Source organism: Mus caroli, unplaced genomic scaffold (genome assembly GCF_978045245.1).
Source record: "Mus caroli unplaced genomic scaffold, Mus_caroli_1 scaffold_5, whole genome shotgun sequence".
NCBI lineage: Eukaryota > Metazoa > Chordata > Mammalia > Rodentia > Muridae > Mus > Mus caroli.
The window spans coordinates 132,708,842-132,726,278 of record NW_028227260.1 but is presented as its reverse complement, the minus strand read 5'-3'; the positions used below and the strand labels follow the sequence as shown (position 1 = coordinate 132,726,278).

The 17,437-nt window shown below is 38.5% G+C and overlaps 1 protein-coding gene across 1 annotated transcript in view; it reads right to left on the bottom strand.

Annotated features, from left to right (window-relative positions):
• Positions 1-17,437, bottom strand: part of Phf6 (PHD finger protein 6) — a 45,299-nt gene that overhangs the window by 12,636 nt on the left and 15,226 nt on the right. Inside the window, exons 4-8 of the mRNA XM_021153596.3 lie at positions 12,871-13,004; positions 12,552-12,595; positions 3,524-3,690; positions 3,235-3,378; positions 863-967 (exon numbers count right to left, since the gene is read on the bottom strand). Coding sequence (XP_021009255.1) covers positions 863-967; positions 3,235-3,378; positions 3,524-3,690; positions 12,552-12,595; positions 12,871-13,004 — 594 coding nt within the window. The remainder of the gene's footprint in view (positions 1-862; positions 968-3,234; positions 3,379-3,523; positions 3,691-12,551; positions 12,596-12,870; positions 13,005-17,437) is intronic.

Here is a 17,437-nt window from a genome sequence, read left to right as displayed (position 1 = left end):
CAAAATTCCCATACAGATAAAATTAAATGCATACACATATACACGCGTGCGCACACACACATACACACACATCAATGTAGGGGCTGGAGAGATGGCTCATTGGTAAAGAATTTATACCACTCCTGCAGAATATTCAAGTTTGGTTCAAGCATCTACATTGTGGTTCACAACCTCCTGTTACTCCAGCTGTAGGGAATCTAATGCCCTTCTATGTCTTCTGCAGGCACATGCATAAACAAGTACACAAAGACACAGAGAGACAGGGAGAGGCAGAGACCTAAAAGTAAAATCTAAAAATGGAAAAGAAGCACAGAAGACACTTCATAGGAAGACCACTGAAGTTTGCAGCCCACCAGCCTAGCTCCAGGTTCAGAGAAAAACTGTACATCAAAGGAACAAGGTAAAGAGAGACAGGGCAGGATACCTGACATCTGATTCTTGCCTCCAAATGCACTCACATAGACACAAAGCAGCCCAAACACACGTGCGCGCATGCACACATACAAACAAATGCTGAAAATAAAAGAGTAGAAGCAACAAGAATTGAAAGTACAGGTGACGTAAGGACTTGGTAACTGATGAATCAGGGTAAGGACTGGTATTGTTACCAGTCTGAAATTTTTCAAAACCAAACTTGAAAAAAGGTTTGCACTCCACTGATCCTCTCTGCAGTCACCAACTCTAAAGTTGTAGTTCTTAAAGCTAGTGACCAATGGCCAGATTATATTTAAAACTATGAAGTGCTTTATATTAACACTCTTAATAACTGGATAAATAGGGGATGTATCCTAAATTTAAAGCAAGAATCAAAGGTATCATGGCATAATACAAATACATATAAATACAAAAAAAAATCACAGACCATCCTTTTTCCTCGCTTAATCTCCTGAAGTACAGTTTTAATATCGAAATCTCCAAATTCTGCTCTTGATGTTGTTGTGAGCTGAACAGTGCCAGAAGAAAACAACTACAAAAGAAAACCACAAACCGTCACCACTGGGAAAGATTAAACAGCACAATGACAAATTGTTACGTTTCGGAATCTTCCAGAGACTTTGCTTAAATAATCAGTATCAACTATTTTAAACATTTTCCTGTCTCATTACAATATAAACCAAAATGGAAACAATTAAAAACCCAACTAAGATTACCAACTGGAGCTATACCCTGCTTTAAATAACAAAGACTTCAGTAATACCATCACCCTGTTTGCCTAACTATTTAATATTCCCCCAAATTTTGAAAAATAGTTTAAATTGGTAAATTTCAATTAATGATACAATTAGAATACTTTCTTATTTTCTATTTCCAAAACAAATATATAACTAGAATCTACTCCATGGGGGTCCCTTAAGATCCATATTTTGAAAAAGAAAATTCTGAGTGAATCTAATATGCACCCAATAGCATTAGTATTCTACATTTCCCTGGAACATCATCAAAACTAGAGATTCAAAAAACTAGTACTCCCTTGGGGACTCCCAGAGACTGAACTTTACCAATCAAAGAGCAAGCACAGGCTGGACCTAGGTCCCTGCACATATGTAGCAGATGTGCAGCGTGGTCTTGAAAAATAAAATTCTGGGTGAATCTAATATGCACTCTAGTACAGAATTTCTGTTTATTTGGAGACTTTTTTGAGGGGTTGTCTTAAATTTTTATTATACTTATATATTTCTATATGTGACTCCTCTTTATATGGGTGGAGGTCAAAGAACTGGCAGTTGTCAGTTCTTTCTGACATTCAAGTCCTAGAGACAGCAAATGCCTTTACCTGTCTGGGCCATTTCACAGGCCCAATTCATTTGGCTTTTGAGACAGTGTCTCACTATGTGCTATTGGTTGGCCTTGAACTCAAACTTGAGACATTCTTTCTGCTTCAGGTTTCAACGCGCTAGGTGCTCAGCCTTGTGACTTCACACTTAGGCAACAACTTCTTATATAAGTAACTTTTCAAAATGAATCCTAAGTGAGATGAGTAATTCAATAAATCTAGCTCAAAAGATCAATCAGAGCCGGGCATGGTGGCGCACGCCTTTAATCCCAGCACTCGGGAGGCAGAGGCAGGCGGATTTCTGAGTTCGAGGCCAGCCTGGTCTACAAAGTGAGTGCCAGGACAGCCAGGGCTACACAGAGAAACCCTGTCTTGAAAAACCAAAAAAAAAAAAAAAAAAAAAAAGATCAATCAGGTCAGGATCTATGGGTATAAAGACAGAATCTCTCCAAGGAACTTTAGGGTCTATTAGGAAAAAAATATTTATAAATAACTGAAATACAGTGTGTTAAGTACCATAACAGTGATATTTACTAGGTTGTAAATTGAAGCCCAAGACATTTATACATATTCATAAATGTTTTTAATGATGATTATAAAAATGAAATTCTTATACTATAAATTGAGAGTATTTCAATATGGTAACTATAATTATTATTTCAAATCCTGTTTTTTTTTTAAAAAGTCTGAAGTACATTAAGATTTGGGGCCCAGTGGTGGTAGCACATGCCTTTTAATCTCAGCACTCAGGAGGCAGAGGCAGGCAGATCTCTGAGGTCAAGGCCAGCTTAGTCAAGTTCCAGGGCAGTTCAGGGCTATACTGAGAAACCCTGTCTTGAAAAAATTTTCAGAGCATAACATATTACTTGTGATGGTTTGTATTTATTGGCAATTTGAACCAATCTGTAATCACCCTGGAGACAAATCTCTAGGCATGTCTGTTAGGGAATTTATAGATTAGGCTTAGATGAGGAGACATACTATAAATATGGGTGGCACCATTTCGTGGGATGAGGTCCTCGGCTTCTTGCCTGTGGATACAGCGCCTCATGCTCCTGCCACTGCACCTCACTTCCCATCACCATGGACTCCTCCTTGCCGGATAATCCAAACTAAACAAGTCCACCTACCCTCGTGCCCACCCTCCCTCCATTTTCCTTTTCTTTTCTTTTTCATTTTGTCTTTTGAGACAGGGTCTCACTATGATGCTCTGACTGGCCTTGAACTCCGAGACCTGCCTGCCTCTGCCTCCCTAGTGCTGGGATTAAAGGCAAACATACCACTCGACTCCTCGGAAACCCTTCCTTTCTTAAGTTGCCTATGTATTTTGTCAAAGCAATGAGTAAAGAAATCCTTTACTATACTTCTCTATGCCCTAAAACAATGTTTAAAGCAAAAGTACCATATTAGATTACCAGCTAAATGATTTTTTTAAAAAACACATAAGAAAGCATGCCTACCATGCACTTGTAATGTGCGGCTGCCTTCTTGGCATTAAATATATGCAATTTCCCTCTTGCTTCATTTTCTTCCTCCCCTACATGGCAAAATCCACATTTAGGCCTGGTATCATTAGGACTGCTCCTGTGTGGAGACCTATCTCGCTGTAAATATAAAAGGAGGAAAACACTTATAAATGGATCCAGGGCTTATTTCATTCTTCAAACAGTATAGCTTACCTGTAGCCACAGTTCAAGGGAAAGTCTCCAGGCTGCAGGCAATGGTGGGAACCCACCAGGTTTTACTTACGTAGGAACTGCTTTCCATCTCATCTGTTCCATGGGACGATGTGGATCTGCTGTCTTCCGGCAGCCCTTTAAGGTTAGTTTTTCTTGGTCTTCCTTTGCGACTTTTCTTCTTAGTCTTTGGAGATGAGGGCTCCAGTTCATGCTCATTAAAACTTTCTTCTAAATCACCTGCTCAAAAAGAAACAAAAGCTATATTTATATGGGTCAGTTTTAACCATCAGCAGTAGGTCCATGAGTCTGCAGGAACTACGCTTTTCGCTAGCATGAAACGGCCCCTAGAAACGAGGATACCTACCTGGTCTATGTTCTACTCAACGGGGCTCAATCCAGTGTTTCAAATAACTGAGTACAGACCTTTTGATTGGAACCATTATAACCTCATTTGCTTTGATTCTGTAGTTCTGTAAAAATGGGTTCTGTGATACAGGCTGTTTGGCTTTTAAACACGATTAGGTCAGTTATAATAAAAGAATCTCACTTTTCAGTCACACTGACCAGATCTCAAAAATGAATTAGCCATACCAGGCCAGAGGCAACAGTGTCAGCCTGACCTGCTTCCATCGCTGCACTTCGACGGGACAGCACTGATGCAGACAGTTCTTCCATTATGAATGAACAACTTCAGCTTCAAAGCCGTCTATGATTGAGCTAATTCATCAAGCAATGAAACATGTCCCAAGTACAAAAAGAAGCTCTAACAAGAAGAAATGGCAAAAAAAAGCCATTTTGTGAGTTAGCTGTAAACACTTTCATTAAACTCATAGAAATACAATGATTCTTCCCATAAATAAGAAAATAATTCTACCATTAACACTGTTTCATTCAGTTATTCACTATAAGTATTTATTTATTAATGGCCCACAAGACAGCATATTGGGTGATGGTGCATGCACCCAAGCTTGGTAACCTAAATTTGATTTCCAGAACCAACATAATGGTGGAAAGAACAAAACAATACCCTTAAGTTGTCCTGACCTCCACAGGTGTTCTCTGGTACACACATGCATCATACATACACACAGTAAACATTTTTAACCTCACTCTATAATGTAGTATTCAAAATGGTATAAAGACCAAATATTAATTCACCTTGGTGGTGATGTGGGGGCCTGTGAAATAGTGACTCAGTAGGTAAGAGTGCTTGATGCCAACCCTGACTACCTGAGCTCAATCCCTAGGATCCACATGGTGGAAGGAGAGAGCCAACTCTCAGTTGTCCTGTGACCTCCATGTGCATGGCCTGCAAAACACACACACACACACACACACACACACACACACACACACACACACACACACACAGGCATGCATAAGTAAATGTAGCAAAACTTTTAAACAAATTTTAATAACACCTCTGTATTATTTGGTGATTTAAATAAGCAATATGCTGCTTTTCTAATTGTAAGAATGGGGACTATTCATTCATCACTGATGATAATATATCTAGTACAATTTTTACTCTATTTTGCTTATTTTTATTCTATGTGTATAGATGTGCAAGCATGAATGTATGTTTATTACATATGTGCCTGATGCTGAAGGAAGTCAGAAGAGGGTATTGGAGCCCCAGAACTGGAATTATAAACAATTATGAGGTATCACATGGGTGCTGGGAACCAAATTCAGGCTCTCTGCAACTGCAGCATTTCTCCAAACCTCTTTTAAACTTTTTTTTTTTTTCGAGACAGGTTTGCCCCCTGTAGTCTCAGCTGACCTTGGACTCATGGCATTCCTCCTACCTTGACCTCTGAGTGCTGGAGCCATAGGTTCAAGTGACCATATCTGCAACCTAAAAATTATCTTAAATAAACTACCTTTCATAATCATAGTTCCTTGTAGATACTCAAATGCTTAGTGGTTACAAATTGCGCTATCAAGTTACTTCTATAAGTATAGAATAGTAGCAATAGTTATAAGCTACACCTAGTTGCTATTACTAATACTTCTTAAAAAGATTTATTTTTGTGTTTTTGTATGTGTACACATTCATGCTGGTTCCTGAAGAAGCCAGAAGAGGATGCTGGATCCCCAGGAGCTTGAGTTATAGGAGTAGCCACCTGATGCAAGAACGGCACGTGCTCTTAGCACTGAGCCACCTTTCCAGCACCATGTTTATTAATTTTAAGCTTCTTTTGAACTTGTATCTCTTTTGATTGTCCAAGTATGGGCATTTTGCCTGAAATTATTTCTGTGTGCCACGTATGTGCAGTGTCTGCAGAGGCTAGAAGAAAGTGTCAGTTCCTCTGGATCTGGAGTTACAGACAGCTGACATGTGGGGGCTGGGGAGTAAACCAAGATCCTCTACAAGAAGACCCAGATCTCTGAATTGCTGAGCCATTTCTCTGACCCCATGCTTACTATCTTTAAAATGTTGCTTTTAAAAGGAGTAAAAAGGGGCCAGAAAGATGGCTCAGTGGGTTAAGATGCTTGTCACCAAGCCTGATAATCTGAGTGTAGTGGCTATTCCTGGTTGTCAACTTGACTATATTTGGAATGAACTACAATCCAGAATTGGAAGGCTCACCAGGGACCCTTATCTGGAGGCTTGGAGATAGAAGTTTCTGATCTGGATCTTGGTATAGAGATCTTGAGCCACAGTGGCTATGGATTCCAGATTAAATCTCCCAGTTCAAGGTCATCCGGGATTAAAGGTGTGGTGGAACACACCTTTAATCTGGGCTACACCTTCGGCTGGAGACAATATAAGGACATTGGAAGAAGGGAGTCTGGCTCTTGCTCCTTCGCCTGCTTCCTGTGTGAGACTGAGTAACTGCTAGATCCTTGGACTTCCATTCACATCTACTACTGAACCATTGTTGGGAATTGGACTGAAGGCTGTAAGTCATCAATAAATTCCTTTACTATATAGAGACTATCCATAAGTTCTGTGACTCTAGAGAACCCTAACTATTATACTGAGTTTAGCCCCTGCATGTACATACAAACTTGTGCATCACAAACACATACAAAAAACTGTAAAATGTGCAAAAATAAAGTGAATAGCTTTAAAACATTAAAATAAACAATATTGTTCTTATCCAAACACACACACACACACACACACAGAGAGAGAGAGAGAGAGAGAGAGAGAGAGAGAGAGAGAGAGAGAGAGAGAGAGGCAAACACAGAAGATGTAGGGCTTAGCTAAGTATAGTGACACATGCCTATATTCTCTGCACTCAGACTGAAAGCAGCAGGATACTGAGTTGGAGGCCAGCCTGGACTACACAGTAAGACCCTGTTTCAAAACAGCACAACATGACAAAACACAATGGACTTGATTCTGGTAACTCTCATCCACGTTTAATGCATAAACATCCCATTAAGACTAGAAAAATAGAAGCCGGGCGGTGGTGGTGCATGCCTTTAATCTCAGCACTCGGGAGGCAGAGGCAGGCAGATTTCTGAGTTCGAGGCCAGCCTGGTCTACAAAGTGAGTTCCAGGACAGCCAGGGCTACACAGAGAAACCCTGTCTCAAAAAAAAAAAATAGAAAAATAGAGTATAATTTTTAAGAACACTAGTTAATACCACACATAGCTACCACACTAGGTAATGCAAAGAACATCAAAGAAAATTCCACCTGTGTGTGTGTGTGTAAAGATGGGTATGCATTATTACAGATGTGTGAAAATTCACAGTATGTTTCACATAACCATTGAACCTTTATAAAACGTAGGGAGTTCAGGTGATAATCATGTAGCCGTGTTGTATCACAGACTGAAACAAATGCACTGCTTTACTCTATATTGTTGAGTGCTAAGGAGACTCTCCATGTTCACAGGGGATTTTTATGAACTTAGAACTACCTAAACAGGGGCTAGAAAGATGGCTTAGCAGTTTAGACCACCTCTTGCAGAGGACTTGGATTCAATTTCCAGCATCCACATAGAAATTCACAACCATACATAACTTCAGTTCCGAGGTCTTCAATGCTATCTTTTTGCTTGTCTAGTGGCAAGGATCCAGAGGCTCCAATGATTTCTTCTGGCCTCTATGGGCACACATGTACATATACATACATGCAGGTAAACCCCTCAGATACATGAAAATATGCAAAACCTGATGTAAACAGTAAAGTCTCGGGGTGTGGCTCAGTGAGAAAGCACTTGACTGGCATGCACAAAGCTCTGGGCTCAATCTCTAGCACCATAAGAAAAGAGCCTACCAGGGCAACAAGCCACTCTTCAGCTCCCATTAAGTGCTCCCATGCTTCTTTACAAGCAATCGGATTTAAGAGTTACCTACATTCTTTGCCTCCAAGTCACTCCTCAACTTCTCTCCCCAAAGCCTTCTCTAAAATCATGAATGGCTCTATTGTCACTGAGCCAGTGGATGCTTTCTCAAGAACAAAACTAACCACTTAGTTCCTTCTGGGACTACACTCCACCTTTCTTTGACCCTACAGCTTTAACACTAACTAAGCTGACTTTCCTCCTTCTCTCTACCCACGTCCCCTCTGCCTTTGCGGGCCCATCCTTCAACCATTAACAGCCTTCAAGACTCAGTCTTAGGCCTTCATCTCTTCTGAGCTTTCTCTCTAGGCAACTTTTCCTCTACTGTCTGAGATACACTGACCAACAGTGGCAAATTCCTATCATTAGCCAAGGTCTCTATTCAGAAAACGAGAGTGATATCAATCCACCCATCCACTTAGCTGATACCCTACATGGATAGCGCGTAATATATCTCAGACTTGACCTTCCAAAGTTTAACTCATTAACTCTCTTCATAAGCCTTTTCCAAGTCTAACACTACCTACATAAACAGCATCATTCAGTAACTGGCTCAATTATATCAAAAACCTTGGTGTCATTTCTGATACTTCTGTCTCAATCGGATACTAGATTTAACCTCCAAGTTTTATTTCCAAAACAGATGACATGAGTTTCAGGCATTTAATATGAAATAATATATTACTTAGGGTTAGAAAATTAAATTGCTTTATTATAAAACTATTCTTGAATTTAGTGCTTCATAACACTTCATGTTGCATAAGGCTAACATGACAGATTAGTATCAGAAATATTGAGCTACAGATAGTAAATGCTAAAGAAACTGTCACAGGTATCAAGTCCTTTGCCCTAGAGACCAATGAAGTATAGTTCTTGGAGAATGCCTGAAATAAAATCCTTTAACTCCCCATCATAAATTACTGTCATAAAGTAGAACACGTTTCCCATCAGAACAAATCTTAGCTGTTTCTGACAAAGTACTCAATAAAAAATAAATTTGAGCTAAAAAGCCAAATTCTCTAAATATAAATAATGCCAACACTGGGGCTGGAGAGCTGTCTTATTGGTTCAAAGCACGGACTCTCTTCCCAGCACACACACAGCAGCTCGTAACTCAAGAACTCCAGCTACAAGGGATCCTGAGCCGCCTTCTGATCTTCTCCATGGACAGTAGGCATGCATGCAGTACACAGATGTACATGCAGGACACAATTATGAAAATATATCTTCAAAAACTGCAATACTTGAAGATTAAGCTTCAAATTCCAGAATGTAAGTATAAACACACAGTATATACCAAGGAAACAAAAGGGACCAATATTCTACAGAAGTAGACCATGAACCAAAATCAGGACAATTTGAAGTTGTTTGTAAAATATGAAGTAGAATTAGAACGCTCTCACTAAGCAAAAGACACTCAAAATCATTTTGGTTGCGTCTTTGAGAGGATTCAGGCAGAAAAGGGCACTTGCTAAGGCTGAAGACATGAATTCAATCCTGAGTTACACATGATAGGAGAAAACTGACTCCCACAAGTTAGTTTCTGTCACACACACACACACACACACACACACACTAAATAAATGTTTAAAAAAACTAATTTTTAATCATCATTCTTTATACAGTATGCACTGCAGTGGCTTTTTTCTACCACTAGATGGCAGTATTGGCCTCAGACGCCTAGAAAGTAAAATAGAAGCCAGCTATGTTATTCAGTATATATTAATCATCTTTAAGTATTTCAAGTATCTAGTTCCAGTATACTCATATACTTGTATTAATCAGATCATGAATCTTAATCCTCAGCTATTAACATAGATGGCCACTCTAATCATAAAAGGGCACTGCATAAATACATCGTTAACATCTTGAAGGAATGGAATATAGAAAAGCTTCCCTACAATAGTTATTCCTTGCAGTGGCTCTTTCGTCCTTTTTATTTTATTTTATTTTTTTATTTATTTATTTATTTTTTTTGGTTTTTCGAGACAGGGTTTCTCTGTTTAGCCCTGGCTGTCCTGGAACTCACTTTGTAGACCAGGCTGGCCTTGAACTTAGAAATCCGCCTGCCTCTGCCTCCCGAGTGCTGGGATTAAAGGCGTGCGCCACCACGCCCGGCTTCGTCCTTTTTAAATGTAGTGTTGGAGTTAGAACCCAGAGCATCATGCATGCCAAGCAAGCCACCTACCACTGAGACACACTGCTAGTCCCTACTTAGAACTTTTCACAAAAGATGTTAAATTCACTTCTAGAATTAAGTGACGAAAAACTAGGAAAATAGTTATACGGGCTTTTCAATCACACTCTATCACCTCCAAGTATTTTTATTCTTATTGCTTATCCAGTCTATTTCCAATAAGGCCTGAAGAGGGGGCTGGATCCCCAGAGTTGGAGTCACAGGTAGATGGAGGGGCCTGATGTGAATGCTAGGAACCAAAAATAGTTCTCTACAATAGCATCAAATGCTTAATTTCCAAGCCATCTCTCCAGCCCTATACTCTTTCTAAAAAACAGCACAAAAATGTTTTTAAAAATTCATTTATTATTTGTGTACATGTATGTCTACTCAATATTCAATGTTGAGTTGAATTAATATTCAACTATTATTTTATCTGTACATATTTGTAGAATACAGCACAATAACTCAGTTCATGTATACAATGTGTTATGACCAAATCATGGTTAGCATGTATATCTACTAAATCATTTCATTTAAATATCTTAATTAACATACAATAAGTATGATGTATATACAGTACAGGGATATTTTAATACATGTGTATGATGACTGTATTTTGAACCAGCAGTTACAAGTATTTGTATTAATGTGGACTTCAGATGTGAAAATAGTACAATTTTCTATTACGAAAGCAAATTATAAGAGATCAAAAGGGGAACCAGTTTTAATATTTACCCCAGGAATTAAATTAGGTACATCAATTTTCTAAAGATTTATTTTATTATTCACGTGTGTGTTTGTGTGTGTGTGTCTGTGTTTTAGGTATATATGAGTATAGGTACTCATAGAAGCCAAAGACATCAGACCTCAAGAGCTGCCCAGTATGGGAGTCAGGAACTTATTTCAGATATTTTACAAGACGGCTATATATCTCTCTAACCCCTAGCTTAGTCTTTAAAAAGATCAAACTTCCAAAGCCCAGTATGGTGGCACACACCTTTAATCCTAGCACTTTTGGGAAGCAGAGGCAGGTGAATCTCTGTGAGTTCAGGCCAGCCTGTTCTGAATAGTAAGTTTCAGGCCAGCCCAGGCTACATAATAGAGACCCTTTCTCAAAAGAATCAATTTCCTAAAATATCTGTATCTGATCCATTTTAATTTTGAACAGAACAGTCTTAGAAGCTAAAAAAAAAATTAAAGATTGAGTCAAATTTAAATGAAAATATAGGATAATCTAAGATTGAATCTAATCCATTTTATACTGCTAATAAATGTACCAAAACCATGTATTCTTCAAATAGGTTTGATGTGGAGCTAGAGAGGTGGCTCAGTGTGCTGGTGGAAGAGCACTAGCTGGTTTTCAAAGAACCTATGTTTGATTACCATCAACCACATGACAGCTTACAACCATCTGTAACTCCAGTTCCCTATGAACTTCATGGGCACCTGACCTGCTCATGGTACAAAGACATACCCACAGGCAAAACAGAATAAAAATTAAAAAAAAAAAAAAAAAACTTTGATCCAAGTCAGAATTCAACTAACTTCCCCATATCTTTTAAAAACAAATACAACTTGGCTAACAATATATAAATATTATTAAACTAGTTTTATAAATTTAAGTGGAAACAAACTATAACTTGATAAGCTTCTATTTTAAATTTAGTTACTTACAAACTTTTGTTTTCTAGGAAAAAAAACATAGTATGTCTCCACTTATTTCTCAGTGGGGGATTTGTTTTTACATTCCCAGTAGATACACAAAATCATGAATAATACTAAATGTGGTTTTCCCTACACATGCCTACACATTATAAAGCCTGATTTATAAATTGGACACAGTAAGACATCAGTAAAGCATAATATATTATAATCAAACTGACTTGAAACTTGTTTCTTTTTTGTTTGGTTGGTTTTTTTTGTTTTTTGTTTTTTGAGACAGGGTTTCTCTGTGTGAGTAACTCCCTTCCTGTGAGATGTGCTGGAGTTACTTTTTTTTGGTTTGGTTTTTCAAGACAGGGATTCTCTGTATAGCCCTGGCTGTCCTGGAACTCACTCTGTAGATCAGGCTGGCCTCAAACTCAGAAATCCACCTGCCTCTGCCTCCTGAGTGCTGGGATTAAAGGCGTGCGCCACCACGCCCGGCAACTTGTTTCTTTTTGGAAACTGCCATTTTTGGATCATGACAGCTCATGATGCAATGAGCTGAACCATGGAATAACTGAACCATGAAAAGCAAAAGCATAGATGGGGCGTTGACATCACCAGAGTGCACTCTGATCCAAAGTACACTAGGATTCCTAGGCTCACACTGTCAGTAATAGCTGTCAGGAGCAAGAATCCAATGACCACCTGTGGAGAAACATGTCGCCTCTACCACAGTTTCTTCCTAATATGACATGAGTTTTCAGTATAGTCCTAAGATTTCTGGGGCATTTTTTTCTTTAAAAATTTAGCTCTTTTTGACTATTTACATTGGACTGATGTAATAACATCTCCAATTATAAAGATATTGAATAGTAAGACCTATCATAAGGCAAAACTTAGTAGAGGACTACTCATTTATATTTTACTCTAATTTCCTCTTGAAACATAAAAGTGGCTAATGAAACATACCTTCCGAGTTATGTGCAGTTTTCTTGTGTTTTCGACAATAAACCCTGAGGGGGGAAAATACAAAATATGAAGTATACAAAACTAAATTCAATTCATTTTTCAAATTACAAAAATGAGCAGCACAGTCCACCTTATCCATAAACTGGAATTATGTTATAAACCTCAGTGTGACACTTCCTAAATCATTGCTTTAACTGTTACATATCGTACATATCAAAAGAGCCTTCATAGTGATGGTGAAATGCTTTGAATGGAGGAAAATGGAAAAGCCTGAAGGACAGCGGGACTGCTTTAAAACCAAGCAAAATGAGCCAGTTACATGTAAATCCCTTGCGAAGGTTTCTCTCGGATCTGAGCTTTATCATGCAATGCACAGTGGTAGTGGTATGTCCTGTGGCAGGTTTTCACATCACAGCCAATGGTTGCTCCAGGACAATGACAAAGAGAACACATCTAGGGAAAAACAACAAAACAATATTCAAATGTAATTCTGCTAATACTGTCCCAAACAGGCTAGGACATTCCAATTTCTGTCAGGAAAAGCAAACTGGTTATAGAAAAAAAGTCTAATTCATGTTATTTTCCTTATTTTGTCTCCTGAAAAAAAATTGAATGAAATTATTCTGATGGTACTTTCTATTTTACTGACAAAATATATAGGATGCTATAAATGTGTAATGGCCTACTGTGGTCAGGAGAACATTTGAAATGCTATAAATCATGGAGCTGAGCTATATACAACTGACACTATAAAAACCTAGATCTCTTTTGCAATCCAGAACTTGCTGGATACCAGTAATTAGGAAAAATATCTCATGAGACTTTTTTTTTTTAAACTTCCACAGTAAGGATGCTATTGCTATCCCAGTCACGATATCCTGCCACCAGTCCTAATATCATCGGCAAAGAGTTCTTAAAATCAGAGTTAAATGAAGATTTATTAAAGATTTAAGGAAGATTAATAAAGACTTAAATGAAAATCTTTTGAGAAAAACTTCCCTACAGTATTTTGGGAACCTGGTAAAATCAATTGGAGGGTAGGCCAGTGGAGAGGGTAAAAGAATTATATACTACTTTGAATCCATCCCTTGAGTTGAGGATATTTTCTGATAGCTAATTGAATATACTGTGAAAATATGCCTGTCTGCTTTAATTTAATCTTACTTACCTTTTGCATTATGAATTCAAGCCAAAAGACAAAAAAAAGATTCTTTCAACTCAAATTTATCTTATATTCTGAACTTATTAGTGATTGACCAGCTCTATATTTCAAAAACAATTCTTTTTTTAAAAGAGAATTTCTCTTTTTTTTTAAGATTTATTTATTTATGTAAGTACACTGTTGCTGTCTTCAGACACTCCAGAAGAGGGCGTCAGATCTCATTATGGATGGTTGTGAGCCACCGTGTGGTTGCTGGGACTTGAACTCTGGACCTATGGAAGAGCAGTCAGTGCCCTTACCCACTGAGCCATCTTGCCAGCCCCAATAACAACAATTCTTTTTTTTTAAGGTACACAACAATCATTAATAGCTTTGGTTCACAAAACACAGTGTACCATACCCAGTAGGCTTTTAATGTGCCATCTCCTAAGCTATAAATGCCACATCAAAGTGAACCACAGTAAGGCAACAACAAAACCTTCATGTTGTTTCCTGGTTGCCAGACGCCTTGTTCTAAACACTGATCTCAATAATCAGGAGGCTAAGGCAGGGTTGAGTTTCAGGCCAACCTGGGCTACATTACACACACTCTACCTCCAAAAATCCAAACCAAGATCAAACAACAAGCAAAGAGACAGACACTTACGATCCAACATTTGGACTACTTGGTTCCTAAGTAATGTCAAAGCACTAGCAGGCTAATATAAATTCCAATAAAATTTCTTATACTTCTCTAAGGAAATCAAACACTCAAACTCATTCATGCTATCATTTTTAAAAATACCCGTGTAAGTTAAAAAAAAAAAAAGTTCTCAATGTAGGTACTTCCCAGAAAACATGAGGGCTACTATCCACTATTAATAAACAAGAAATAACCCACTTCTTCAAATGAGTACTGAAACTTCAAGTAATTACTATAAAAAGAAACGCAGTGCTGATCGGGGTGTATAGCAAGATCATACATAGCACACTTGCTCACACGTGTGAGCCCTAGGTTCAAATTTCAACCCCTCCAAAACAAAGGATTAGAAATACTACCTTCCCAAAGTTTATAACTCTTGTTCTAGTAATTATATTTTCAACTTATATACTGAAAATAGTAACAGGCATAAACAATGACTGTACAAGCATATTCATTGCAGAATTGTTTTGAATAGTCCCAATTATAAAACAACTGAAACATGTTTAAATGAATCTCCTTCTGAGAATTTTTCTTTCAGAGAACATTTCACATTGTTGCCCAAGCTGAACTCAAGATTGTGAGCCTGCAGTCTCAGACTACCAAGTGCTGGAATGGCAGGCATAAGTAACATCCCAGCTTCAAAGTAATGGGTCTATATATGCTAAGTGGAAAGCTAATAGAGAATATGAAACTATGTGAATTTCAATCTCACTAAGGTCTCCAGTATATAGTCTTTGAAAAGGGGTGGGAAGTAAATAGCAAAATGTTGGGTTGTTATCTTTGAATGATTTTCTTAATTTTCTGTATTTTCTGATTTTTCTACAATGTTCAGTATTTTGTTATACAAAAATTTATTTTCAAAAGTATCAGGAATAGTGCAGCCGCCAATGAATTCAATGCCTGCCTCTCAACTGAGAAAGCAAAGGAAACCAAAATATTTGAATAATTGGGGGAGGGATGACTATGGCATCTATAAACTCAGATTTGTCCAAATAAGTGGTTTAAGCAGCTAAGGTAACAGAAAGCAATTTTATAAATAATCATAGGAAACACAGGAAGACCATTTTAAAAATTTTATTTAACATATAAGGGTTCTGCTGCAGGTACACACACCTGCCAGTAGAGAGCACCAAATCCCCTTAAAGATGGTCATGAACCAGTATGTGGTTGCTGGGACTTGAACTCAGGACCTTTGGAAGACTAACCAATGAGCTAAACCACTGAGCCATCTTACCAGCCCCAGAAGACCATATTTTTTAAAGTGTTCAAAAGCTTATTTTGTTATTAGTTCTATTCAATGAAGAATAGGACAAAATATCAATAAAATATTTTACAGAAGGAAATATTTGTCAAAATTAGGAGTAGAAAATTTGGGGGGGGGCTTTAGATTTTGGGGAGAGGGTGTTCGTTTTACTTAAACTTTTTTTCCTCATTTTTTCTTATGTATATGGGTGTTTGTGTGCTTGAGAAAAATCAGAAGAGGGCATCAGATCCCCTGGAATTGGAGTTACACACGGTTGTGAGCCATATGTGGGTGCTGGGGATTGAAGCAGAGTCTTCTGGAAGAATAGCAAGTGCTGCTAACCACTGAGCCATCTCTCCAGAGACTTAGTTTCCTTTTTGAGATAAAAGCCACATAAAGGCACATAAAGGCAGAAGGAAGACAACTGACTCTACAAAGTTGTCTTCTAACCACACAAGTGCGCTGTAACGCGTGTGTGTGCGCGTGCACACACACACACACACACACACACACATTGAAGACTTTACCTAATTACCTTCAGGTATTTCTAAAAATAATTATGAACTGGATATAGGTATATGCCTTTAATAGCAGAACTCTGGAGACTAAGTCGAGAGGACTTCACATGTGATGGCAACCTGAGTTCAGAGTTGGCCTGAGCTACACTGAGACCCTTTCGCAGAAACAGTGAGTAATAGAGATGGTTCCTTGGATGAGAACACTGGCCCAGGTTCAGTTCTCAGGATCAACACAGTGGTTCATAACAATCTGTTAGCTCTACTTCCAGGAGATCACACATTCTCTTCTGACCTCTGAATGCACTGCCCAACACATGCACAAAACTCACATACATTCAAACAAACAAAAGACACACAAAATAAATTACGAGCTATATGATCAAGAACTGGGAAAGTAAAATTGAGTACAATTCAGTTCAATAAACACAGAAAGTAGGGAGAACAGATTAGCTCTTCTAGAAACAAAATTGAAAGCTTACAGATAAATATCATAATTAAAGAAGCTAGGAAATTAGACAGGTAGGAAGAACCATTTCTGAAATAAAAGAGATGGCTTCTTCTAAAACAAAAAACATTAGAAAGGAAGGGAGAAGCACTGTCCTTTGGGGACCTGGCTGCCGAGAGGTTCCCCATACCCTGGCGGATGGCCTCCCACACATGCACATATGGGCAGCAATAATTGGACTCATGGGGCCAGTAGTAACAAAAGGAAGGTCATGAAGTTAGCAGGGTGACAAGGTGGGGGACACTAGGAGCAGCTGGAGGAAGGTAATGGAGGATACATATGATAAAAATAAACTGCGTAGATGTATGAAATGGTCAATGAATGAAATAAAATTTAGAAGCATGTTGAGCATAGTGGCACATGCCTTAATCTCAGCTCCATGGAGGAAGAAGCAGGGTCAGGTCTGTGAGTTTTAAGCCAGCTGGGATACAAAGTGGGACCCTTCTCTAAAACAAGAAACAGACGAGACCCGCACCATTGCCACCATCATCATCACATCAAGGTATGTGAGATGGGGCCTAGCTCTGTACCCAGCAGCTGCCTTTACAGAGAATATCTGCTCTGAAGTTTGTCACCCTCTTTCCCACTACTTGCCATCCAGAAGAAGAGCGTCAGCTGCCGTTTTCATCACACTTCCAATGTGTCCCCGTTGCCTTCAGATGTGGGAAAATAAAAACTGAGCTGACAGGAACACGTTTTTCAAGAACAATGGTGTCCTTTCCTGGCTCAAGAGAGAGGAGGCTGACCTACCTACTAAATATTCTCTTGAGAGCCAA